Consider the following 26,431-nt stretch of genomic DNA (forward strand, 5'->3'; position numbering starts at 1 on the left):
GGTCACAGAAGGTGCTGTACAACCTTCTGGAATTGTTCCTGGAAATGTAGCCACCGAAACTCAGCAGTCCAGATTATCGGGCCACTGATGTGATCCTCCTGTTACCTGCACCTCCAGCATTTTGCAAGTGAGAGGGTTATAATCCATCTTTAATTTTAATGTAGTTATATATTATAACTATAGTTGTAAACTGTCTTCAGTTTTACCATGATATTGTGTCTGAGCAGGGATGAATCATTTCACCCTCCATCATAGCTGAGCCTCTTCCAGGTTTGGACTAAGGGGACATTAAAATGTCAATATCTGTATGAAATTACTGCTCCTAGCAGAGATCCTGTTTCCAAACATCCCTCCAAAACTACTGTACCTCTTCCCTGGACTGCAGGTCTGTTCAGAATTCACTCATCAGCCCTCAAAATACTTTTATCATTAATATAATTAATATTTAATATAATGTATTCAATATTCTTAATTATTAATATTTAAAGTTACTATAATTATAAATTTACTAAATTACTAAATACTAAAATTACAATAATAACAATAATAAATATACTATTGATTATTAATAGTATAAAAAGTCCTGGTCTGGTCACAGCCAAGTTCTTTGGCAGAACCGTTACTCTCTGACCTCACTGATAGGAAATATTAGTGGGGCCCCACCAGATTTCCCCCCAGATTCTCAGTGGATTGTGCAGTGCTGGGTGCTGGGGATTGCTTATGGAAGTCCATGTGACGTGGAGTGAAAACATCTGGGGAAAATGTCAGAATTTTGGCAGAAATAGCTCCAAGCCCTTCAGCAGACTCCCCAGGGAGTTCTCCTGTGTATTGATAAGTACAGAAGCACTACCCTGATTGATTTAATCATTAAAGCAGTGCCAAGGATGTTTGTTGTCCATCCCCCACCTTGCTGAAGTGCTGCTCTGAGTGATACAGCTGAAGATATTTTGTATTGCAGCTGTTTAGTTGCCAGGGTTTAATTTTGTTACTTTATTTTGATTTGACTTGGCTTTGTTGAGAACAAGACAAATGAATTGTCTGTGCCTGAAGGTGCTGTCTCAGAGCCAGGCTGCAGTTCTGTGTTCACTTCAGCGGTGCAGGAATCAGCCTGAGAGCCAAAATACACCGACCTACAGCATCCCAAACACTCCCAGAATATTTAATTCATGTGTTGGAGATAAACTGTGAGACAAACCTTGACTGAATATTATGATTAATTTGGGGGAATGCATATGTTTGTGCTGGCAACCACAGCTGCTCTCTTCTGGAGGGAATCAAAAACATCCATCTGTTTATTGTCAGAGTTTCTAGGCTGTGTTTGGATTCTCTTTGTAAGCCCAGTGACTCAGAGATGGAGATCTGCAGACCCCTGGAATTCCAGGAGTTGTCCATTCTATCATTTCAAAGCTAATTTGGATGCCTTGCACAGCAAGTGTTTATTTGGATGATAGAGAAAGAAGTGTAAGAAGAGAATGTTACCTGTAAAAGCAAATACTGGCTGTGTGTGACAGGGGAGATGCTGCACAGTCTGCTCCTCCCCTTCCCTTGGCAGCTGCCTCCAGAGGGCCTTGTGTGTTCCTGAATATACATGGGTACATTTGTTTCATGTAATAATTCCCTATTTCCACTTCTCCTCTGTAAACTACAGTGTGCAAATGGCACAAGTTCATTAAATTTGTGAACTTTATCAATAGAATGTTCATTAAAAAAGTAAAGGACCTGGATCACTGAGCCACAGCTTGTTAAAAGGCTTCATTTGGGAAAAGTGGGATGGTGTCTTTAAAAAGAGGCTATTGAAAGGGCCTGAACATTCATGATCCTGTCAGAGATCCTGTGGTACCTATTCCCAAAAATCTCCCCAGAACTACCATCCTTGTCCCCTGGATTGTGGATCTGTCCAACACCAGCCTAAGTGAGGGCCCGGGTCCAGAACCAGCTTTCTCAGGCTCTGATAGAGTAAACACGACTCAACTATAAAGATGGGCTGAATTCTGAATTTCAGCACCCAAAGTGCCTGCCAAACTCGTGGTCCAAACTCATGGTCATCTGATTGTTCCCAAATTTTGCCTGGCCAAATGAAAACAGACCAGCAAAACATACCATCATTTAATTTACTCACACATGAATCTTGCACTGAGACACGTTACCCATTCATTTGTGAACGCAGTGGGCTTTCAACAAGTAGGGACTCAAACACTCAGCAGTGAAACAGGAGATAACCACAAACACTCTGAGCTGGGGTCTGATGCCTTAGTGAGGTTTTTTCCTCCCATTTTTAGGCATCAGTTTGATCCTTCCATAATCCAGTGCCAGGGAAGAAGCCTCAGCCTCTGACCTGACAGACCCCTCTGGGATTCCATCCTTCCATCCCTGTTTCTGATAAACAGGAGATTACGGGCCCATAATACCAGAACCACATGGAAACCTCACATCAGTACAATAGTGACTGTGAAGGCCTTAAGAGGAAAAAAGAAATTATTCCGGCAAAATCCATGAATCCATGAAGGCATGGAGGTCTGTGGGTGAGCAGGCTGCTACAGCAGCTCCATGCCATACTCCCTAGGGAAGGAAAAACATTCCCAGTTTCTTTCTGCACCTGCACCCAGGACTGCCAGGCTGCTCTCCTTTATTTCTGCTGGAGCAAGACCTGCTCTCAGCAACAGGGATGAGGTTTGGAATGAGCACTGGGATACTCTGCCAGCCAGGAGAGAAGCAAAGTGGCAGCCCTTGGGGCAAGTCAAACCTTCCCCTAGTGCTCAAGGGAGCTTTTTCATTTAAAACCCACACAAAATGGGTGCTGGCGACAGGGCTTGGTTACAAATACGTGTGGCATCCTTTAACAGGGAAGGGGAGCACGTCAGGAATTGTTATTATCCAAGATTTACTGGGGAAGAAGAAGTTGCACCTTCTCACCTTCTCCATGTCCTGCAGCAGCCCACATTCGCTCTCATGTCAGGCTATGGCAGTGACTGTGAGGACAATTCCTCCAACTTGTCCTGCTCAAAACATCCAGTCTTATTTTGTCCTGTGACCCTCCTTCCCCCTCATGGACCAAGATCAAGGCACTGGGATTCCGGCAGGAACTTCCCAGGATATGGGGCTGTATTTAATCACCGTCCTTTCCACTGATCTAATACAACCAAAACCAAACTAGTTTCAAATAAATAGAAATCAATCATGTTTTCTACCACACCTCTGACCTCACATTGTAACTGCCTTCACTTTCCTCTGGAAGCACCTAACAAAACAGTATGACTTCCATACAGGGAATGCTCCTCCTTGCTTTGAGATCCCACAGAAATCTGTAGCTTGGCTGGGCTTTTGCATTCTGATAATTTCTGATCCATTTGCCCAAATACCTATGACTGAAGAATAGCAAATCTGGAGCTCTGCCTGAAGGCTCAAGGGGTTTCTTGTTTAGTTCAGAGTTGAATTGACTCGATTGCAACAAATCGTGTCAGGTCTTTGGGAAACTCTTGGCATAAACAGGAAAAAATCAGACAGTGTTTGTAACAACTCTGGTTTTACATTTCAAACCTGCAGCTACACTGAATGAAAGCAAATGTGTCACTTAATGCCAGGCAAATATCCATCATTATTCTTAGCCAAAGAAATGCATGAATACTGTGGATTCATCCAAGTTATGGAGCCAGGGTTGCTGGAATCTCCTCTCAGTTCTGCCAATACACTCTGTGGCCTTGGAAGAGGTAAAGAGTGAAAGACGTGAAAAACCTTGACTGACTTTGCTGTCCCTTAGTTTGTCTGTTCAGAAAGGGAGGTTGCTTTTTATTCAAATGTTTTATACAAAACATCATCATTCACAGTAACAGAACTAAAAGCTCTTTAAACTGCTTTGGGTTAATTTTCTACGAGCAGAGAGGGGATTGATCAGTGGTGGATATCGATCCAGAGGGAAAAAATAAAAGGAATAAACCAGGAATATTGTGGAGACAGTTATATACAACAGAAACCTGCCATACTTTACACTAGTTTGGTTAAATCTGCCCCCCCCAAAAAAAAAATCTGGACAAAGATACATTTTGGTTTCTCTCAGATCAATCAGGAACAGATTGAAGTGACGAAAATTAACCCTCCTGTTGAAAACACAGCAGTGCCGTGAGCAGATAGGACTGGGAGAAGCAACACGGACACCTTTCTTCGAGCCTTGTAATGTGGTTTTTTGAGGGCTAAAGCTTCTTCGCCTCTTCAATTCTTAACTCTCTTTTCTTCCTAAATCCAGAAGGAACACACCGAGAACAATTCCCATCACCTGTGTCATTACTGAGGCTTAAGAAGCAAAGAGGGTAAATAATTTCTTAATTAGAAGTGGAGGGGGATGGAATGGGGCATCATTAGGCAAACAAAGCCCATCCCGAGCACAATGGGTGCTTAGTCTCTCCTAAGTGCTCCTGCTTTAGCTTGAACCAGGAAAAGCAGTTTAGGGGAGAGAAAAAAGGGATTTAGCCTGAACATATCCCATCTAGTTAAAGATGTGCTAAACTCAGTAGCAAGGCCCCGCAAATTAGTAAAGGGGCAGAATTTACATAAAAACTGCTTTTTCCTCAGGCCTCACACGAGTTGATCCGGGTTTCATGCTAATTGAGACAGAGGTAATCCCAGTTTACAGGGGGCTTGGTGGAAGATGTTAAAGCGAATGCTTCTTAGAAAAACGTCTGTGCAGCCCATGGAGTGCAACAAATCGATTCGTTCTTGTTTTCTCTGGCAGTTTCGAAAAGAAATGTTGAACCCTTGAAATACTTGACCCAGCTTTGTTGCCTCACACATTAGTTTGAGCTGTACAGAAAATACTGTGGGAGGGATCCAGAAGATCCTGTTGTTCCCGGTACTTTGCCAGTGAGCAGCTGCTCTGCTAAACCCCTTTAAAAAAAAACCTTTTTTGAGGGTTTTTGGTCTCAGTTTTCCAGTTGGGGTATAGATGGGGGAGAGGAAGTGCTGACTCCAAACATTCTGCTAATCCTCACCAGAGAGTAATTAAGGCGGCACTCACAGAACCATTTAGCTTTTCCATTCCCTACTTCTGATCAACTCTTTCCTTCTTCCTTCCTTAGGGTTGATCCTCTTGACCCGTTTCTGGTTTGTGGTATCAGGAAGGCTCTGTCTCTGGTTTCTTATTTAATTTAAACCCTTATCCTGCAGCTGCCTCCTGGAGAGTTTTCCATCTCTGTTGGAGCTCACAGGAGCTCTGTGACATCACAGACCTGGGCTTAAGTGGCTGTCAGGTCACATATTCCTTTACCTTTCTAGTTCAGAAAATCTACAGTAGATAATAATCATATTTATTAAAGGAGAGAGTTGCTGATAAACCCACCTGTTCTCCATTTCTACTGCCAGAGTCTACCAAGCATAAAATATACCTTCTTAAAACATATATATGATGGGAGTTGTTGTATTTCCCAGAATAAAGAGCCTCAGGAAAGACTTTGTCCATTTATCTCTGAATTGACAGGAGTTTTTCTCACGACGTACTATCAAAATTGGCCATTTAATGAGATAAATTCTCCAGTCAGCTACAGATTTTCCTAAGCCAGCTACAAACAAATTTCTTTATAGAAAGGGTATAATTTTTGAAGTGCTTTCAGCAATACAAGGTTAAAATTTTACTTGAAAACCCAGCATTCCAGGTGCTGTCCTGTGTGTTGGCAGTTCTCCATAAATCCCAGTATCTTCCACTGATTGTGCCAAGGATGCTTGGAGGTTCATATTTCTGGAAACCTTGACTTATTATTTTTCAGGACTAAAACAAGTGAACAATGTGAGTCAGTATTTTGGGGAAGCTCTTATTTTTAGGGCATTCCATTTTCAGGCTTATATTTTCATTTCAAGTTTAAGAGGAACTGGCCAAGCAGACTGAAAATCACAGCTGTGGGTCAGGTGAACTCTGTGAAATTCCTGATTCGCCCCCAGGAAAGAGTCAAGGAGTAATCAAATATATCCCCTGCCCCTATAAACCAGGGCACTCAGTATGAGCATTCCTGGAGGACATTCTGCTCACCACAATTCACATGAAACATTCTGAAGTCAAATATCCATGGCCCTTGTCCATTGGGTTCCATCTTTGGGAAGGACAATACAATAAATATCGATCAAAACCAGTGGGTTTGGACTCATGTTTTATATACTACAAATGCTACTTGGTAAGTACTAATTCAGTTTAGAGCCTGGAGTACATGGCAGATGTGCTGGTAAAAGAGGAGCACGTCATACACTGCACAGTCTGCAAGAACCCAGAGAAATGCTTGTGATTTTTAGATCTTTGTTTGTTTGTTTGTTTTAGCAGCAGTCTAATGATACACCTGCCCAAAGGGCTTAAAAACCCAATTAATAACAAGAACAATTGTGTTTTCTCCTACTACACTATTATAAGTGTCAAGACAGTTTCTGTGCTGGTATTTCATATTTAGCATTGGATTGCACGACAGAAAAGAGAGGAAATAAAAATGGAATTTACAAGTTTTGCAGGAGTAATAGAGAGAGCAGGCAAAAAAGTGCATGAAATGTAATGTATACATATTTCTTCATAACTACATAGTCTCTGTTAATCTTGATAGACACCAACCTGTTACTTTCCCACAACTCAGTAAAATACACTTAAATGAGTGCAAGGCCATGCATTTGTTTATACAAAGTCTATTAACTTACAAGAGATGTCTCCAAACCCCTTTATGGTTTAAAACCCTATTATTAACCATATTACTACTAACCAGTTGGCTGCTTAATAGACAGCACTAAGAGGGGAAAGGCTCCAGACAGATTTTCAAGCCTTGGCCCCTGCTCCTGCTGGTAACACCCGTGGAGTCCTTTTAACCTCCTTTCCCAATCTAATCCCTCGGGATCCAGGGCTTGGAGGAGGTGTTAAAACACTCCAGCAGCGAGGATATTTTGACAACTTCTTCCTCTCAATGTCCTGCTGGGAAGGGGATGGCTCAGCCATCCTGCATCCCAACAAGAAGCCAAAGCAGGCATTACCCTCAGAAAACTGCCTGGAATTTAATTTGATCTTACCTTCCCCTTTAATTCTTCAGCCATTGGAAGTGTCCAGTCATGTAAAGAAAGAAAAAAATCACTGCTAAACCACTGGAAGAGAGGAAGCAACACATACATTGTTTTATTATCTTCATGTAGCATCTGTACAAAATGTAAATATCACTGAAATTTTGGCTAAAAGTTGCTCCTTTAGCAGCACAGCTTGACTGAGGGTCCAGCGGGGGCAGCCCAGCCACGGGCAGTGTTTTACCATCAATTGACTGGTCCGAGCCTGCAGGTTCAGCACAGTTCTCCTGTGCTGTGCAGGCTCTTGGGTGTCCACAATTAATAATTCCACTAAGGCACCTCCCAGTCCTCAGCTGCAGGAATTGAAACCAAGTCCTCTGACATGTCCCCCAGAGCATGAAAGGATCAGGGGAGGGTGAGACTCAGTTTTGGAGCTCCAGTTGTTCCCTGAGCAGGTATGCAAGGCTCAGAATTTTCCCTTTTTTGGCAGCATTAAAATAATACAAGTGAAAAACGCCAAGAAGCTAAAATAAGTTCTGAAATGGTGCCTTCAGAGCTGTAAAAAGCCAAAACCGATGCACTTCCTAATAGCACCAAATATTTCCAAGTCCTCAATTCAGTCCCAAAGTAGTCACGATGACCGTGAGGCAGATGCAGGTGGGTGCTGTGAGTGGCAGTCAGACATGAACTGCTGAGAACATCCCTGGCTTACCCTGTGCCACCCCAAGACCTGCCTCAGCACCATGTCCATGAATTGTTGTTTTAAGAAACGGTGCCGGAGCCAGGATTGAAGTGTGATCCCTTGGGATCCCGTGGAGAGCACGGGAAGGGTGTGAGAGCTGTGCACTAGTGCGTGGAGGGGAGAAGAACCGAGGGTTTTGAGTCAGCCCGAGGACAGGGAGGGGTGGAGGCAGAGCCGTGCAGATGCTGCTTGGAGCGCTGCCCAGGGAGCCCCTGGGGGCAGAGCTGGGGAGGCCAGAAGGAACGTCAGGCTCTAGCAGCCAAGTCTGGCCGGGTGCAAGCCCACTTTGCTGCCCCTCAGCTCGGGATTTGAAGCATTTGCAGCAGCAAATTCCAATGCAGGCGCCGCCAACAACAAATGCCACGAAGACGGAGCCGACGAGGAGGAAAGGCAGGTACACGGGCACTGCAATCGTAAAGAGGCATTAGTAACCAGCATCCACGGGCATTCCAGGGTATACTCCGCTCTCATTCCTTGCACCAGGGGTAGCCCAGAGTGGTTTCACTCTCGACTCTTTTGCTGCAGCAGGATCAGACACTGGGAATTGTTACAGCAGGTCACTTGAGAAAGCTCAAAATGCAGAGGGTCAGTCCTGTAACCCCGGCCGTTAATCCGTGCAAGAGCTGTTCCAGCACTCAGGTGACACACCTGCTGGTCACTCGTGTGTGATAAAGCAGAAATTACCCGAGTTTTACAGTTAGTACTTAAACTGGGGTTGCATTGCCTGCACAGTCTGGGTTTGAGGAATACAAGCCAGAACTGAAGTTAAATATGTTACTTAGAGCACATGCATTAATAGAATCATCCAGAATCACGGAATCAACTAGGTTGGAAAAGAACTCTGAGATCGAGTCCAATCCGTAACAGGTCAGCAACACGTTCCACGGGGATATGAACATCAGAGGTGTTCGCAGGGGACTCTGTTAGTAGTTTAGAGGGTTTTCTAGGAGCAGGACTGACAGAAAAGCCTTCTGAGTGAACCCCCCAATTATTCCCTGTTCCCAGCGAAGGGTGCCAGCGCTCCAACGCTTTCTGCCGCGGAGGTGACAGCTTGGAGCTGCGGGGACAGAGAAAAGAAGGGGCCCGGCCGATGCCACCAAGGGAAGGTGGCACAGAAGGAAGCACAGCCGACATTCCCTCTGCACGCTCGCAAAGCTCACCTGGCACGGGGGTCCTGGGGCTGGGCAGGGGCTCCCCGGGGCACCTGCCCTGGTCCAGGCGGCTCTCGGGGGCCGAGCAGCAGTAGCGGAGGCTGCAGGAGCCGCAGCACAGCGTGGCCAGGGGGCCGTCCGAGCGCTCGGGGCACTGGAAGCCGCGGTGCCAGCGCTGGGGACCCCCCGTCCAGCCGTGGCAATACTCCCCTGCCCGGCCCAGGGCGCAGCCCAGCGCCAGCAGCAGGGCACAGAGCACACCCCGAGCCATGCTGGGCACCGGCAACAAGCTGCCCCTTCTTCCCTCCTCCTTTTGGGCACTGCCTGAGCTCCCGCTCCAGGAGGTTTTATCTCCCCCCGGGACCTGCCCCTAATCCCCTCTTTGCAGCGACAAAGGAGGACCCACTAACTGAAAACCATTTGCGGCTCCTCCACCTCCACCTTCCTCATTTCCCTCCCTCATTCCCGCAGGGAGCAGGTTCCTGCTGGGAATGGCACAGTGGTTGGGCATTGTCAGCAGCAGAGAACCGGGATACGGAAAGCCCAGGGTTATCCTGGTACCAAAACTTCATGGAAAGCCCAGGGTTATCCTGGTACCAAAACGTGGAAAGCCCAGGGATATCCTGGTACCAAAACTTCATTATTCCTTCCGGATCTCATCAGTAGCCGAAGTGTCAGAGGAGGGAGACTGGGGACAACACGCGGTCACAAGCGAGAAATAAAATTTCTGGAGCAGAAAGAAAATCCAGGGATAACCAGCTTCCAGCAGGCTCTGAGGTGTAACTGGTTCAAACCGGTATCAAGATAATTTTTACCTGTTTAACATGGATAATGAATTACATGGATATAAAGCAGATTTTAATCCGAAAATGTAGGAAAAATCATCTTGGAAGCTTTAAGCTGGTCTAGTTTCTGTCTTTGGAGTTGGAAATTCCAAAGGGTCTTTTGCACTTTTGCTTTCCCTACGCACAGTGCAATCCATGAGTGTCAGGGAACAAAATGTCTGTTTTGATCTCTCCAGAAGTTTCATCTACACGGGAAAATCCTACAGTGTTACAAAGACCCCGCAGCAGCCCGGGAGTGGCAGTGACCTCTTCAGCTTTGAACTGAAAATAAAACCAGACTATTTGGGGTCTTTCTTAGTCCTCTTCCAACTGTGTATTATTAGGATCCACGTCTGGAGGCTTGAGGATTCCAAAACATATTTAATGTGCACAAAAGCTGGTACCACACAATTTTTAGGAGTGCTGCCAGTGGTTGTAGAGGGAAGCTGTCCAGTGATCCGAATTTTAGAAACATTTGTGGAGAATTATCTCCCTTCTGTTGATTTTTGGTTTAATATTTGAGAACAGCTTGCACATTTATGCTTTATTAACGATTTTGGAGGTTCAGTTGAGTCATAAATCAACATGCCAGCAACATTAGTCTCATCACCTTTGCCAGTCACTCACCTCGCACGCTTCATTTTTAATTGGCTTTTTGGCAAACATGGGTAAAGAGATCCCTGGATTCAGAATTGTTAAGTGAAATCTCTGTTTGGAACCAGAGACCTTTCCAAATTGGCATGTGCATTTGCCCTGCTGCATTTCAGCCCTGCAAGTGTAAGGTTGGCTGAGTGCGTGGGACCTAATCCTATAAATCCAGGGGAATGATCCAGAAAATCCCGAACAGCCTTCCCAGACTGCCAGGGGTGAGTGATGTGCCATCAAATCACTGAAGTGACACTTCAAGTCAAAGCTGAATTTGCCTTAAGGTAAATTCTAGTTTGCTCACACGTTCAACCTCAGCGCTATTAAGCCCGGACTACATATTAACTTGAATTCTTTGTTGTTATGAGGAAAAGCAGCCTCAGCTGGGCTTTACCAAGTGCTCAGCACTCTGCAGAGTTCAGCAGGAGCAAATGTGCCTCAGGAAAGAGAACGGGATGCAATTATTTCCACCCATCTTCCAGATTAGAAGAGTATAAAGACCCCGCTAAATCAGGGATTCAAATGCAAAGAGATTCCTGGAGGTGTTCCTTGCTTTAACAATTAACACTTTCCTGGCTGCCCTTCCCGATTTCCTCTCTCTGCACACACGTCTTTAACAACATGGATTATTTTGGGACTCCACCACCTCCCTTTGCAGGGATAAACTCTTGGAAACCAACCGGAGAGTTCCTGTTCAGGGTCGGAATGTGTGGGTGTGTTTTTATGTGAGGAGGGGTTTTGTGTGTGTGTGTGTGTGTGGTTTTGGGGGTTTTTTTTTCCCTAATTCAAAATCTTTCATCTGCATTTTGCCATGGGCTGTTGTGTGCTGTGATGTTCCCTTAACTACTGCAAAACCAGACATAGAATCGTGTATGAAATTGTATTAGCTTATATTTAATTGTGTATAAAATCAATATATAACAACATACTTATGTAACTTGTGACCCACTTGGAATTTTGACAGGATCAAAAGGGACACGTGGATATCTGGGGATGCTGGTTGTGAACTACGAGGTTAAATCATGGATCATTTTCTCCTCTCATTCCTTCTGTTCATCTTTCTTGTCGTCCAGCTGCCGGGGGTGAAATTTTGCAAGCTCAGTTCTTTGCCAGCTTCGGGGAGGTTTTAAACCAAAGCAATCCAGGCTTTTTTTGCATGACAGGACAGTGGTGATGGTTTCCCGTTATTAACAACAACAAACAACCCGGTTACCTTTTCCGGCAGCCAACACAGCTGGAGCTCCGAATTTACGAGTTACCATGGAAATAGCCCTTAGAGAGAAGTCTTTATTTTCAGTGTGAGGGTTGTTTCTCCTATTTAGGGCAATGCACATTCCCCCCATCGATTTTATGTAGGAAGGTGATTAAAAATTCCTGTTATTCTAAAAGCACAAACTGGAAACTTCCCGGTTTGTAGCTGCTTTGCTTTCCCTGCGGTACCAGCGCCCAGAATCAGGATTTGACAATGGAATTGTAGGATTGAGGGAGGCTCGAAGGTGAAGAGAGAGTGAGACCTGTCTGAGCAGGGAAATGAGGAATAAGGGGGGGGGGCTTGGCCTCCTCAGCAAGGAGAACGGGACAGAGATGGCTCATTCCGTGGATTTAACACCATTAGTCCTTTGGGGGCATTATTTTGTGGCTGAGCCGGCAATATCCAACAGATTTCAGTATAATGCAGGTCTTGAATGTTCCCTGAGTGAGACTTTGAGTTCGCTCCTGGTGATTTGCGCTCTTCTCCCAACTCCAGCTCTGTTTTCTCCTGCCTCAAGACCCAGCCTCATTTCTGCACTTTTGTACCCCGGGTATTTTGAGGAGGAAATTCCATGTTCCCGTGTTCCCTGCTGGGCTCTCCCCTCTGGAATGAGCCCCTTCTTGCTGTCAAAAAAGGCTGCCCAGCCCAATGACCCACCTCCCCTAAGGACCCCAACCACCTATTTCAGATGGGAAAGGGGAAGGCAGAGCTCATTGAGATAGTGATTTTCAGAGGGTGCTTTGGGAGCAGCTGTTCTGCCTGAGTGCTCCTGATTGTTCAGATATTGTTCAGATACAATAAGTCTGATTTTCAGGAGAGGAGTCCTCGTGGCTTCACTGGGAGTCAGCTGGAATTCTGTCTGTGTGAGGATCAGGTGAGCTCAGTCCATGTAAAGCTCAGGTGAGCTCTACCTGTGTAAGGATCAGGATGAGCTCTATGTAAAGCTCAGGTGAGCTTGGTCCATGTAAAGCTCAGGCCCAGGTGGTGCCAAACAAAGCCGCAACTGCAGGTGGAACCCAAGAATCCAATGCAGTAAGAGCTGAACCAAACCTTCGTTCCGCCTCGAATCACAAAGTGTTCAGACTTCAAACCAGTCTGGAGATTTTTGTTAGTTCGTTAGTTGTGAGTTTTTCTTCCTTTTTTGAGATGCAGCTGCTTCAGAGTTTATAGGATTAGAAGCCTGGATTGCTAGGAATCTTACAGGAAAATCTGCTTTGAAAATCTCCAGCTCTGAACTGGATGAGTCTCTGACCCTTGGGCTCTTACTATTATTTTTTGTTTAATTTTTCTGCAGCAGGCAAGTGTAAAACACTGTTACCAGAGATTGGCATTTACACCTGAACTGAAGTCACTGAGAAGGACCAGGACAGCTCAAATCCTGCTTCATCAGCCTAACTCCAGATGTTTGCAGCATCTGGGCTCACCAGAGCATGGTCAGGGTGTCTCTTAGGCTGGGGAATATCCAGTTAATTTGTATTTCTCTGTGTGTGTGTATTACCTGTCGGACAAGAAAAGTGTGCAAGGTCCTGCATCAAATAATACAGAAAATAATATAGAAATAATTCCTGCCCTGCCAGTAGACTCCATGGAGATGTACAATGGAACAGTAGGACTGGATCAGCCCTGAGGTCAACTTATTGTGAGGTACAGCTCCTTGGAGGAGGATCTGTGAGCAGTTACAAGGACCTTCTCTCAATTAAAGCCACAGAAAGCGCAAAAAAACCCAGTTTCACTGAAGTTTGAACAAGCTGGAGGCTTTTCTATGCTCTGGCAGAGAACTGGAATGAACATTTTCAGAGCAACTGAGAGGTGGTAGAAAAGGTGAAGAGCAGCCATGAAGATTTTGGAAACTGGTTGAGGAAAAGGCTGTGGAGGTGCTGAAAATAAAGAAAAGAAACTTCTGCTTGATAGGAGAGAGAATAAGAAGTCAGGAGGGAAGGCTCAGAGAGAGGGGAGAGCAGACAGAATCAGGTTATATTTATCAAGGTGGTAACCATAACAATATGTTGAAAGTCTGGCAGTGCTTCCCCTAAGAACACTTGAAACACTGAAAATGAAGACAAGAAAATTACCGGATAATTTCATGCAGGAACACATCCTTCACAGTTCTCTTAAGCAAAGAAGATGGGATAAGCTTGGCTAAATCCCTTGCCTTTTTCAAACTTCCAGAGGAGCAAAGCCAAGCAGCAAAGGGAGGGTTGGGACCCAAGTTTCAGATCTTGGTGAGTCCCAGGGAAAGGCAGATGGACACACGGAAAACATGCAAACCAACAAAGAGAAATTCTTCCAAAAGTGCTCTGTCACCAAAGGGTTTTCAGCTGCCAGTGTAGGGCATGTGGTGCCTGAGCTGGAACAAAGGAAGCAGTGATTTGGGTGTCCGGGGCAAGACTCCTGTGTTTCTTGGTACAAGTCCTCTCAGAGCTTTCTGGTGGCTCTTGTTTCTTGGATGAAGTTATTCTGATGTCTCTTGTGGTTGTCTATCCTGACACTTCCCTGCAGACACTGCCCCTCGATAACCATTGATGTGACAGAAATGATGAGCGTGCCTGACACGAAGAATGGGCGAATTCCAATCCTGGGAACATCTGGAGAGGGTCTTGCAAGGAGCAAAGGGGATTTCTTTTCTATGACAGTGCTGGTTGTGCCAAATAGAAAGTTGGGAGTCGCCCAGTGTGGGCCCTCAGTCCCGTCCCTGGCAGGGCTTGTGCCCCTCACAGCTGCCCTGGGCTCTAGCTTTATCCTTATTGGGGCATCTGCTCCCAATCCCTCATTTTAATCCATTGGTTTGGGATTGCACTGGAGAGGTTCATCCCACTGCAGCACAGGGATGTCTCGGGTTGTAAACCATGAAACTGTGCCTCGCAGAGCAAGGGAAGACCCTGGAGAGTGGGCTGCAGACTCCCTCCCTCCAGATTTTGATCCTGATTTCCCACTAAACAACATGTGAGCAAACCCTGGGAAGCTGAATGTTGTTTGTTGCTCCAGTTTCCCATCACAGCTCCACCCCAAAGGCTGGGATAAACTCGACACAGCCCCTGTGATACAACAGGGATCACATCTTCTCCTGATGCCATGCTCTCCATTTCCCTCAGAGTTACCATCTGGGATGGATTTGGACCCAGATGTCCCCTAAAATGTCCTGACAACACCTATGTGAACACAAAGCAATGAGGGAAGGGAAGGGAAGGTTTGGGAAGAGAAGGTTTGGGAAAGGAAGGTTTGGGAAAGGAAGGGGAGGGGAAGGGAAGGGAACTGGGGAGGGAAGGGAAGGGAGCTGGGCAGGGAGCTGGGAAGTGCACTGAACCACAGGCATGGACAGTAAAACTGCCCCCTTGGAATTTAGGCAAGGGGAAATATTTGAGGAAGATAAACAGTTCACCAACATGTGCCCTCCCAGGACCCAAATCTTTTGAGAACTTTAGAAAAGTTCAGTTCACTTTGTATTTTTACTGTATTATTTCTGCTCCATGGCCATTAAAACAAGAGCCTCCCTGATTGATTTTGAGTAGAAAGTGGTCACATTTCATTATATTTCTATGCCCAGGGAACAACAGAAAAGGTTGGAAAAGCAAGGTGTCCTTCTTGCCCCCTTCATTACCAAGGGCTTCAGAGCATTTGAAGAGGCTCTGGTATTTCTGGATACTTGATCAAAGCCAAACCTCAACCTCTGAACCTCTTTCAGCTTGACCATTATTTCTCATAAGTGATGTTTTAATTTTCATCTAATGCCAAGAAAAGTCTTTTATTCTTCCCAGCTGGCCTCAGAGATAAGGGACTAAATCCCCAGACATTGAGACATGGAACAGCTCTGTCATGTGTTACTTTAGTCTCCTGCTCAAAGTCTTTCTCCTCTTCCCACTGATCTCTGATACAATGCAAAATAATCAGTCTGCGAAAAAAAGGGGGGGCAATTTAAAGTGGGGCTTTGAAGTTTAGCCACTGTTGCCCTTCATTTTCCAGCCATCTGAGAGGTGTCTGTCCTGAAGGGTTAACTCACATCTCCAGTGGCTGATGTATTCCAGCAGGGAATACTCTTAGGCTGCGCTAGGAATTGGAAACTGCACTTTCACTGAGATCTGTCTCTGATTTCGCCCTCCCTGAGAAGGCTTTTCCATACTCTGCCAACTATCTCCTCCCTCCAAATTTCAGTATTATTATGTTGTACACAGAGCAATGACTCCCAGCTTGATCTTTGCTGTGCCTACATCAGAGATACTGCAAGAAATGCATTTCCCTCCCAAACATCTGTGTATTTCAGGGGCAAGAGATGGTATCCAGCTCTGCAAATCTTACCATCTTAGACATCTAAAATAGCATCTCAGTCACAGTTACAGAAGCACACCTAACTCAGTCAAGAGTCAGGAAAATACAGGAACATGCAACCTAAAATACCCACCTGAATTTGTGCACATGGACATTTCAGGGATAATGCCTGAGCTGCACAAGAATCTGTCTTTAGGCAGGATTACATAACTTTATGTGAGATTAAGAACCTAACCCAAAATGGCAATTTATTCTATTATCTAAAACAAGTGAAATATTTGTTCTCATGCCTGCTTTTTTTGTCATTTTTCAATCTGGTTTGGTTTCCAGCATCTTCCCTCTCCCAAGACACAGCCCAACATGTCATCCAGGTGACAGGAGAGGTGCCAGCAGGACTTGGAAAGAGCAGCAACAACGTGGCACAGGCCTGAAAAGAAACTCCTCCCAAAGAACCCAACTCGGACTTTCCCTGAGCAATCAAATCCTGCCCGTGTTCTCTGACACCAGAGGGTGCCAGTGACTGGGAAACCACGGCCTTGGCAGCCCCTGCGGGATTCCAGAGATCCCTGGCTCCCAGTGACAGTGGGATACACACGGAGGATAAAACTTTTAGCTCCCTCCTTGGAAGGAGAGATATTCCCCGTTGGCAGAGTTCAGCAGAGCTGGACACAAAGCCCCAGCACTAGCCCAGAGGGATACCAGGGAAACAGCCCCATTTTCCATGTGTACCCATGGTGCAAGATGGTGGGAAGGGAAGGGATCCACTTTTCAGAAGGCACAGCTTGCCTGTAGAGCATCTCTCTGTGTTCTTAACCAACATCCACACCAAGAGGCTTGTAAGGCCTTTTTCAGGATCATGGAATCATTTAGGTTGGAAAAGCCCTCTCAGACCATGGGGTCCAACCATTCTCCCAGCACTGTCAAGGCCAACTAACCCATGTCCCCAAGCAAAGGGAAAATTGAAAGGGCCAGTTTCTCACCTAAAATAAAACTTTTCAACATGATAAATCAGCTGAACGTTTGGTCTAAAACCTTTTATTTGACAGAGAAGATAAAAATAACTCATTCTTTTCCATTCACCTTTTTTCACCTGTCCCAGCAATGGAAATTTACCCCCTTTTTCTCCTGTCAGCCATCTGGAAAGACCAAAGCCAGGCAACAACACCAAGCTGGAGCTTGTTCTGTCCTGCATGATATCAACATATGTATGACATATGAATTTCCATTGCATAACCAGCAGTGCAATTCCCAGATCAAGCCCTGGATCATACCCCCACTGAAAGAGTAGCAAGGTTGCACATTTAAAATAAAGGGCACTGTTTGGTCTGGAAACCTTCTTTAATTATCAATTAATGTAATCAGCTGAGTGTGCAGAAAGAGTCCACCTGTCCTGCGGTATGGACCTACTGGCTCTAATGAAGCTGAAACTCTGGGATGAGGTTTTATTTCTCTGTTTATTTCACAGAGTCCCTTCTGACAGCAAAGCTCCCCTTTGGTACTGCAACAGATTCCTGAGCTCTGCTGGAATGCCAGGCAGAAATAACCTGTTCCACAGACAGTTTGGAGGGACAGGAGCTGGGAGAAATGGCAGAGACAAGCAGGATTGTAGGACTGAAGAGCCAGCCTTGATGTGCTTGAGTGAGGCATATGTTAAATAGGAATTAGACTTTAATCTCAGCTGGGTGACATTTTCCCAGCTGCAGAAGTGTCACTGATGGGAAGGATTCGGTGCTTGGCAAACTCCCCAGAAGAAGATATTGCCAGGAAAGGCTGGTGACAAGTTAGGTCAGGACTGCAGTGCCCTGTGGAGCCCTGAGACTGAACTAAGGGCTGGTGCAAGTCAGGGGTGGGTTTGCAAAATTGCGTGTGGGCACCTTGTTTCCCTGCCCCTGACACAGAGAGTTCAGAACACACCCCAAAAAACCCTGAGGGCATTTCTGCCACAGTCAGCTTGTGAACAAAACCTGTGCTCTGCAGCTTCTCCTTCAATTCAGGCACTTAAACTGAGCTTCCAGAATCACAGACTGACAGAGTCATTTAGGGTGGAAAATCCCTCTAAAGCCATCGAGTCCAACCATTCCCCCAGCGCTGCCAAGGCCACCACTAACCTGTGTCCCCAAGTGCCACATCCACACAGCTGTTAAATCCCTCCAGGGATGGGGACTCCACCACTGCCCTGGGCAGCTGTGCCAGGGCTGGACAGCCCTTTCCAGGAAGGAATTTTCCCAATATCCAACCTAAACCCCTCCTGGCACAACTTGAGGCGTTTTCCTCTTATTCTGCACTTGTTACTTGGGACTGACCCCACCTCACAACCTTTGGCAGCCTGAAATAGCTCCATCAGCCTCTGGAATTGTGGCTCCCCAGGAGCTGATCCTTGTGCACATCCCTCCTTGGCTACAGCAGAGGAGAGATGGTCCAAGAAAAGAAAATCATAACAAACCCCAAGTCGTTTCAAACTGAAGAACAGCCCTTCAGCACACCCTGTTCCCATGGATGCTCCCCGTGCTCTGTCAGTGATTCCCAGTGTGATGGATGGGGTTTGATACACACAGTGACTGAGAGAAATCCCTGCCTGTCAGAACATCCACAGCCAACACCACAGCTCTGTTTACTGCCTTCCAAACTGCAATCTACTCTCAGTTATTGGTAAACCCAGTATTGCCCAGGTTGATGGTCTCTGGTGAAGCACAGCTGAAGGCCTTAGAGGAGGGGTGGCAGCTCAGGCTTGCACTGCTGGTGCACTGCCACACACTGCTGTATTGCTGTGCTGCTTTTCTTCCTCTCTGCCTTTAAATTGCTCTGCTTTCAGCCTTGCAGCCCAAAGCAATTAATAAAATCCACAAACTTGCATGTTAGAAAATGAAGATATAACAGGAGAGCATGAAATAATTCACAGTAAAGGAAATATTAGAGTTACTGAAGGGGATACCAGTTTTAGGATTCTCAGGTCCAACAGCTGATCTTATGTCAGCCCTCTTTCCTCTTGCATCTCCCAGACTTTCTAATGTAGGTAGTTATTACACTTACCTTAATTGAACCTTAATTCCTTCCCTTGAGCAGGAGGTTGGACTAGGTGGCCTCCAGAGATGTCTGCCAACCTTTTTTTGATCTTTTTTCCCCCTGTGATTCTATTTTACAGCAGCATGACTGACACAGAGACTGAATGCCTCATCCACTTAGTAAATGAACATGAAACACTGAGTGTAGAAGGTCAGATGCTGCCACAAAAGAAAAGCTGAAGGTCTTGAATATGTGATCAAGATGGAAATAACAGGATGGTCTGTCTGAGCCTGAGAGAGCCTGGGAGTTGAAAACTTGGAGTTTCCACCTCTGGAGATGGCCCAGACAGGAAAACTGCCATCAGTCAGAACCTGTGGCACCAGCTTTGTGGCATTAATTAAGATTCCTCCAGGCCCAGTGTGATTGTTTTGGTGCTCCCAGTGGTACCTTTACCTGTGAAAGCTGCGTCTGTGGCTGCCGACACACTGTGGGATCCCTCAGGGGATCAGGGGATCCAGGGGTCCTAAAACACAGGTGAGAAGGACACCATGAGGGTCCATGTGTGGATGTGAGAAGATGGAGACACAGCTCTGCTAGTACCTGAACTATGGCAGAGTGGAGACACAAACATGACCATCAGGTTAAATGGGGTAAACAAAGGTAACTCTGGTTACTTTGGTTACTAAACTCCTTTATTTCCTTAAGAGGTTGTAAATAACTGACAAAGCTGCCTGGAAAAAAACCCAAAATTTGAGATGCTAATGTATTTATTTTATTATGCACCCACTGCAGAAACCTTTCTGTGAATTAAAAACAGCCTAAGAAGGGAGAAAGGACTTCAACATTTCCCAGAGCAATGGTCTCAACAGAAGAAATGGCAATGAAAGTCTAAATTACATTGACAATCTTTGTTTTCTAACACTCATGGACTCTCAATGAAAGGAGTGACATCTGAAATATATAATTTATTTTCTGAAGATTATACTGGGCCAACACTTATGTAGGCAAATGAAAAACTTTAGGTTTCCATTTGGAAATCAATAAGATTGAACAAGATCTCAGCTGGGCAAATATAATCATTACACAGATTTATTTATTTATTCGTTCCCGGGCTGAGATGTCTCCATCAGATTGCACTGCTGGAGAAATGGTGGGGAGGAAGATCACTGGGAATCTCCTTTGCAATCCTGGACATGAACATCCTGGACAGACTGAAACTTTTGTTCAGTGAAGTATTTTGTTTAATGTTACAAAACACAGAGTGATTGGTGATTATAATTCATTAAAAATGTTCCCAGAGCGTTTCTCACCTGGCTGAGTGTCTGACTGGGATGAGAAACAGCAAATTCTCCCTGCAAGGGGATTTCTTAGGACCAGGGAATTTCAAAACAGCTCCCAAGGCCATAGAGCGGTAGATTCTGTCTGGCATCCCAGATGTGCCAAGGACTGAAGTATTTATGAGGGAGATAATGAAGTGTTTGGGAATAAAGAGTAGATGGGAGACGGACAGCTGAGGTGCAAACTGAGCAGTTCTGCTTTGTACAGGCTTGTGGAGGGGAGCTGATGAAAAAAGAAGGAACATCAGTGTCACACATGGGTTTGAACACCCAGGTAAGAGGATTTAAGGTTTAGGATTTTTTTTTTCTTCACTCTGTACAGTTTTGTTTCCAGAATGATCATGTTTTATGGTGTGTTTTCTGATCATACTCCTTTCCCCCAAGGCTCCTGAGCCTCGTTCACCAAAGGCACAGTTCAGGGGGTGAAATGTGACATGCCAGGAATGACTTATCCATGAGCTGGCCAGGGGAGGCTCTTTGTTTTCCAAATGTTAAGTGAATCAAATATTCCAGATGAGCTTTGTTACACAGGCCCTGAAATTTGAACAGAATAAAAACCTGCTTTTCATCTCTTTGGAAAGAAACCTTATTGGATTCTTCCTCAACTTTGTGTTGTTATTCAGTTAAAATCTTCTTCATCCCTGGGATGAAAGGTCTTTTTTTTTTCTGCTTTGCTGCATATTTTAGTTTTTCATTTAACCTTGTAAAGAATTGACTAAGCTGAGGTGGTCCAGGAGAATGAAATATGAGCTCTAGACCCAGGTTTGCTCTGCTGATGAGCAACTGAATTGCTGTGGCCTTTCAGTACCTACCTTGGGTTCAGCAGGAAAGAGAAAAAAGAAAGAGGAAAGATTTCTACTGTAAACAAACTGGGAAGAAATTGCTTTATAGTGTTGGTTCCTTCAGGGCTAATGAGGTTCTGAGCCAGCCTTACTTTTTTGATATAGAATACATGATACCCTCTGCTCCTAGAAGGCAGATGGCCCTCATTAGCATGACAAAGTGTTAATTGCCCAAATTATTTTAAGTGTAAAGGCTAAGTTTTCTATTAAGTATCTTATTAAGATAACAACAAAACTCCTCTTAGGACTCTCTTTTGGGACTCTTTCTCCACATTTCTGTTTGCCCAAGCGGGTCTCTTACACCTTCATGCCACTGTTAATGCAGTGTGAGGACACACCTGAGTCTTCCAAAGCTTTTTCCCTTGGAAGTGACCAACATTCCTGCCTGTTCAAACACAATTGGCTCAGTCAATGGAAATAGTGGGATGTCTGTGCCCAAGTTCCCTACCTGGAACTACCTGGGGGTTTGTTGTGTTTCCCTTCTGAGGTTTCCTATTAAAGACAAATGGGGGGAAAAGTGAGAAATGGCAGTTGTTAGTCAGTGTTTATTGACTTACAATGTGAGTATAAACCAGCCCTTCTGGACTGGAAGGATTTATCCAGGGGGAACAAGGCTCTGCCTGGGGGTGGGTGGTGCCACAGTCTTTCCAAAGCGAGTTCTCACCGTGAGTTGAGGGTGATGGTGCCAGGTCAGCAGTGGGTGAATGAATGTGGCAGGACAGACTTACACCTGATAAACACTCTCTGTTCCACAATTCCCAGTGTCACTGCCAGTGGGAGCCAGCTGGGTTCTTCCCCTTCCATTGGTTTTTGTCCAAGGGCATGAAAGAGGCCTGCGCTTCTTCACACTGTGGACTTTGTCACCACTTCTTAGTAGCTGAGAGTGCAAAGAGCTGCTGGAAAAAGTGCCCTCTGTCAAGTTTGCTTTTAGAGGCTCCTTGGAGTACTTTATCAGACAAGCACATATTCTTTCTCCAGTTCACTGTAGAAATATTCCTGCTTCATCTGCCCACGTTCCCGCTGTAACAGATGTTCAGTGGGTGCTGGGCAGGGCTTTGGCATTGCACAGCATCAGCTCAGCAGGAAGAGGTGAATGGGATCCACCATTCCCCATGGCATTTCCATTGCTCTCCAGCTAAAACAACCTTGTGACACCTCAGATAAAGAGGTGGCTTTGAAAAGACTGTTCCCTGCAGCAGCCCCACATGAAGATCCTGTGGGTGTGAGGTGCTTGGAATAAAACCAGCCAATCCATCCACATGGGGCTGGGATGTTGGAACAAGACCACATGAACCAGTGTGGAGGTAACTGGGATGGATGGATGGATGGATGGACGGATGAACATGGATGGATCTTCCAGTGCTGGATGACCGTATAGGGTTGGTTCTGGTGTTTGCACATTCTCAGGCAGATCTGGGTTAAAAACAGCAGGGAATGGAGAGAGAAGTAGAGCCATTGGAATGCCAAGCCCTGGGGAAAACACTATTGGTAAGATTATTTCCCTCTTTGCCCCTTCACCCTTCTCCAATATTTTTTCCAGCTTATTTCTTAAAGCCATTTTGACCCTGTCAGCAGTGGACAGAGATAGGATGGAAGTTCTGGTATGATGATATTCCTTGGAAATGGAACTCAGAACCACTGCACGCCGGAACAGGCAAATGTGGCTCGTGGGCAACTGCCTTTGGGAAGTCAGGGAGCCCCTCTGGAAGCAGGTAGGAGTGGGCTGTCCTTAGCATAAACATCCACATTCAGTCTGCCTTCCTTTGAAGTTTGCTATTATCCCTATAGATAAACCCACCAAGGATTTCTCCAGACTATATTGGATTTTGAGTGTGGAAGTACCAAGTCATGCTGCTGCCATTTGCTGTCACTCAGAGTTTAAGATCTCCCCACAATGCTGGTGACAAACAACCTGCAGTTGTCCCTCTGTGCTCCCTGGGCTGCTCCCCCTCACAGTGGGATGATGACTCAACCCAACCATGTTGTCAAGATGAGCACAATTTCACATGAAATAATCGGTCACTTTTTTAAAAAAGGGCAAATTTACTCAGCCACTTGGAAGAAAAAAGCAAAGTGCAGCCTAAAATTCCTTTTATTTACAGTGGGAAATGAAGCATGAGTAAGATGATTAGAACTGTAATTAAACAAGAGAGTCAAACCCACAGATTGGTACAACATAGAGAAAGAGGCTTTAGGAGAGACAGAATAGAAGGATCCTAAAGGATTTTTTTCCACTGCAAGCCCTAGGGACACCCCTCCTTAATTTGCTGCCCAACAAGAAGCTCTCTCCAGAAGCCCCTCTGTTTACCTATGAATGAAAGCTGGGCCTCAGGAAAAGGTCGAGCTGATTTTCCCACTAAAATACTCTGCACACACAGTGCAGGCAGAGATCCTGAAGTCTGAACTTCAGTACGAATGGGAAAAAACAATTTTCTGAGTATGTGAGGGGAAAAGCCCAGAGGAGATTCTGTCTGCAGCCAAGGAAAGCTGGAGTCTGGCTCCAATCCTGAATTATATGCCTCTCTGTCACTTGCCAAACACCATCTCAGCTCTCCAGATGCTGTGACATCCAAAAACCACTCTGCATTTCAGTACCATCCCTGCTCTTCTTCCTGTATTATACAGTTCTTGGCATTTTTTCAATAGCTTCCCTAACCCCACATCCGAATTCCCTCGGATAGGTTTCAATAGCTTGCTGAGAGGCAGATAATCCACCCTTTGTCACCATGGATTGAGGCCTGTCTCAAAAAAAGAACAACTCCATTGCATCAGAGAAAAGCAGTTAGGAATAAATTTGCCACTGCTAACAAGGCTTGACTGGGTCAGAGCTTTGTGTGCTGCAACAAAGAGTTTAAGACCCTGGAACATGTTCGGATTGCAGAGAAAATTCTATTCAGGCTCTGGAATGCACTGGATCACTGGTGGATTGCAGATCATGTCTTACACCAGAGGAATATCCGATCCTTACAGAGCACCTGCCCTGCTCTGGAGCTAATTCCACATGTTCTCTTATCTTTTTGAGGTGTCAGAGTCAGGCAGAAGACAATGCCAAGGGGAAGACAACCATTCCCAGCTCTCAGTCATCAACTCATTCATCCATGCAGAGCTTTAATCCAACTGGGAGCCCAAGGTGCAATGGGAGCTGGTAAAAAAAGTTCCAGGAAACAACTTTCCCACTTGCCAGCAGGGTGAGGGAGAACAGCTCTGTGTCCTTAGGGACAGGCTCTGGGAGGTTTGAAGGCTTTGTTCCCCCCAGCAGTGACAGACACACACTGCAAAACCTGATCTACAAAGGTTTGTTGGAGACTGTAAACACATTTGTTTTGGCCTTGCTCAGCCTTCCCTCACAGTCCCATTCCATGAATGTTCATGCCAGGGACTTCTCAGCAACTCATCTCTTTGTGAAAGTCAGATTTATGTCTGTTTTCTCAAGTTTAGGCAGCAAGTAAAATTTATATGAGCGTGGCTTGTGATGTTCAGGGAGACTGTTTTAATTCTAGGGGTACAAACCAGGCCACTTAATTATAAGATTTTTAAAAACAAGAAGTGCAGCTTGAATTGCAAGGGAATAAACACAAAGAATCTTGTAGAATAATTTTGAACATGAGAATCATCACAACCTGCTCCTGGCTATTCACTGGAAAAGAGAAGAAACTTCCCTGTCTGAGCTCTTTGTTCATGCATTCGGTTCACTTCCAAGAGCAACAATGAAACTGAGTGTTCTTCAGTTCCCTTCTTAAACTCTGCTGGAAGTGGACACAAGTGTCAGGTGATTTCACCAGACTTGTTATGATGACATTTTATTTTCTTTCCACTAAAAACATCCAGCCACAGCAACTGCAAAGGAAAAAAACCACTCTCCCAAACCTTTCCTTCCCTCACTTTCCTCAGTGATTTTCCATCTCTGTGAGTGATGCTTTAAATAATAAACCCCTCCTGACTCTGAACGGGGTGGGGGGGGGGAGCTGTCCCACAGCCCCAGCACAGCATGAGCAGCATGTTATTAATCTACAGCAAAGCAACACAACCAGGGAGTCTAAAAATACCCAGGACACCTGGTTGCTCCACCTGATTGTATCGAATTTAGAGGAGGAGAGGGATGGTCCCTGCATGCAAACTGTTGGTGTCTGGTGCAATCACAACCTCTTGGTGTTGTAAAACCTTTGGAAGGGAAATCAGGATCAGGATTTTGGAATTACTGCAGCAGGATCAGCTGAGGGGCAGCTCAGTGCTGTGAGTCCTTCAGTGGTACAAAGCATGAACTAACTGTGTTTTGTCCATCAGATCTCTGGATGTCCCAGGACGTGGAAGACTCAACTGCAGTACAACTGGAGCAATGAGGCTTTAGGAACCACCCGACCTGCACTGGTAGCACTGAGGGGACCATCACTGTCAGCAGAAAAAGGGGTAAGAAATGGTACAGATTTTTTTCTATGAGCTACTTTCAAAACCTTCAGGGAAACTCATCAGTTGAATCATTTTGGGTCTATTATCAGAGGCTGTAATTAGAATCCCAGAGTCCCAGACTGGTTTGGGTTGAGAGGGATCTTAAAGACCGTCCAGTTCCAGCCCCTGCCATGGGCAGGGACACCTTCCACTAGCCCAGGTAACATAGTGATGCTGCAGCTCCTCACATAAAGACTCTGATACCACCTCATGATATCAAAACTCACTTAAAAATGTCCACTGAAGGGCCCTTGAGAATTAGGACAATTCCAAGGGTTAAGGTTTGCAGAAGCCCATGCCCAGCTTTGCTTTCATTCTTCTCAGCAGTCTCATATTCCCCAAATGAAGCTACTTGTAAATTTTTCTTCTCTGAGAAGACACTTCAGACTCTATTTGTGACAGTCAACATTCTAATATATGGGCAAAATCTGTTCTCCCTGAGGCTCTTTCTTGACACAGCTATTTCTTGAGTACCACTAAAGTGAGAAAAACAAACTCTGAAGGCCAAATTCCTGCCTGGTGTTTCAGCTGGCCTTGGCATCAGCGCACTGATGGACTTGGTCATGACATTCCTTGTGCTGTCTGCTCCCAAAATGACAGGATCTGGGCTCTGGGTGGGTTCGTGTGCACTGAATTGTATCTAAACTTATTATCTCAGTGTATTTTTGGCATCATTCTCTTGATAAGACCTGTAAACAAGACTCCTTTTCCAACAGCCCCTTTGGCACTTGTATTCCAGGAGCTTGCAGTGTGGGTGTCTGGTAATGCCCCCTCCCATCCTTCTCACAATAAAAGTAGCACAATAAATTGTTCTTTTCTCAAATATATCCCCAAAAATGTAATTTTCATCTGCATCACGCAAGATTTGACTGTTTTATTGATAGAGATTTTATCTGCCTGTTAAACACTTCCTAA

At 45.3% G+C, this 26,431-nt stretch overlaps 1 protein-coding gene across 1 annotated transcript; it reads right to left on the reverse strand.

Annotated features, from left to right (window-relative positions):
- Positions 1 to 7,138: 7,138 nt before the first annotated feature.
- On the reverse strand, positions 7,139 to 9,175 carry LOC113978497 (protein shisa-1-like). Its single transcript, XM_027705471.1, has 2 exons — positions 8,914 to 9,175; positions 7,139 to 8,158 (listed from the first exon to the last, which is right to left on the reverse strand). The coding sequence occupies exons 1-2, from the start codon at positions 9,173 to 9,175 to the stop codon at positions 7,689 to 7,691; spliced, it is 732 nt and encodes a 243-aa protein (XP_027561272.1). The 3' UTR covers positions 7,139 to 7,688.
- Between the last annotated feature and the right edge of the window lie 17,256 nt (positions 9,176 to 26,431).

Source organism: Neopelma chrysocephalum, unplaced genomic scaffold, assembly GCF_003984885.1.
Source record: "Neopelma chrysocephalum unplaced genomic scaffold, ASM398488v2 Primary Assembly neopelma1_336, whole genome shotgun sequence".
Lineage (NCBI taxonomy): Eukaryota > Metazoa > Chordata > Aves > Passeriformes > Pipridae > Neopelma > Neopelma chrysocephalum.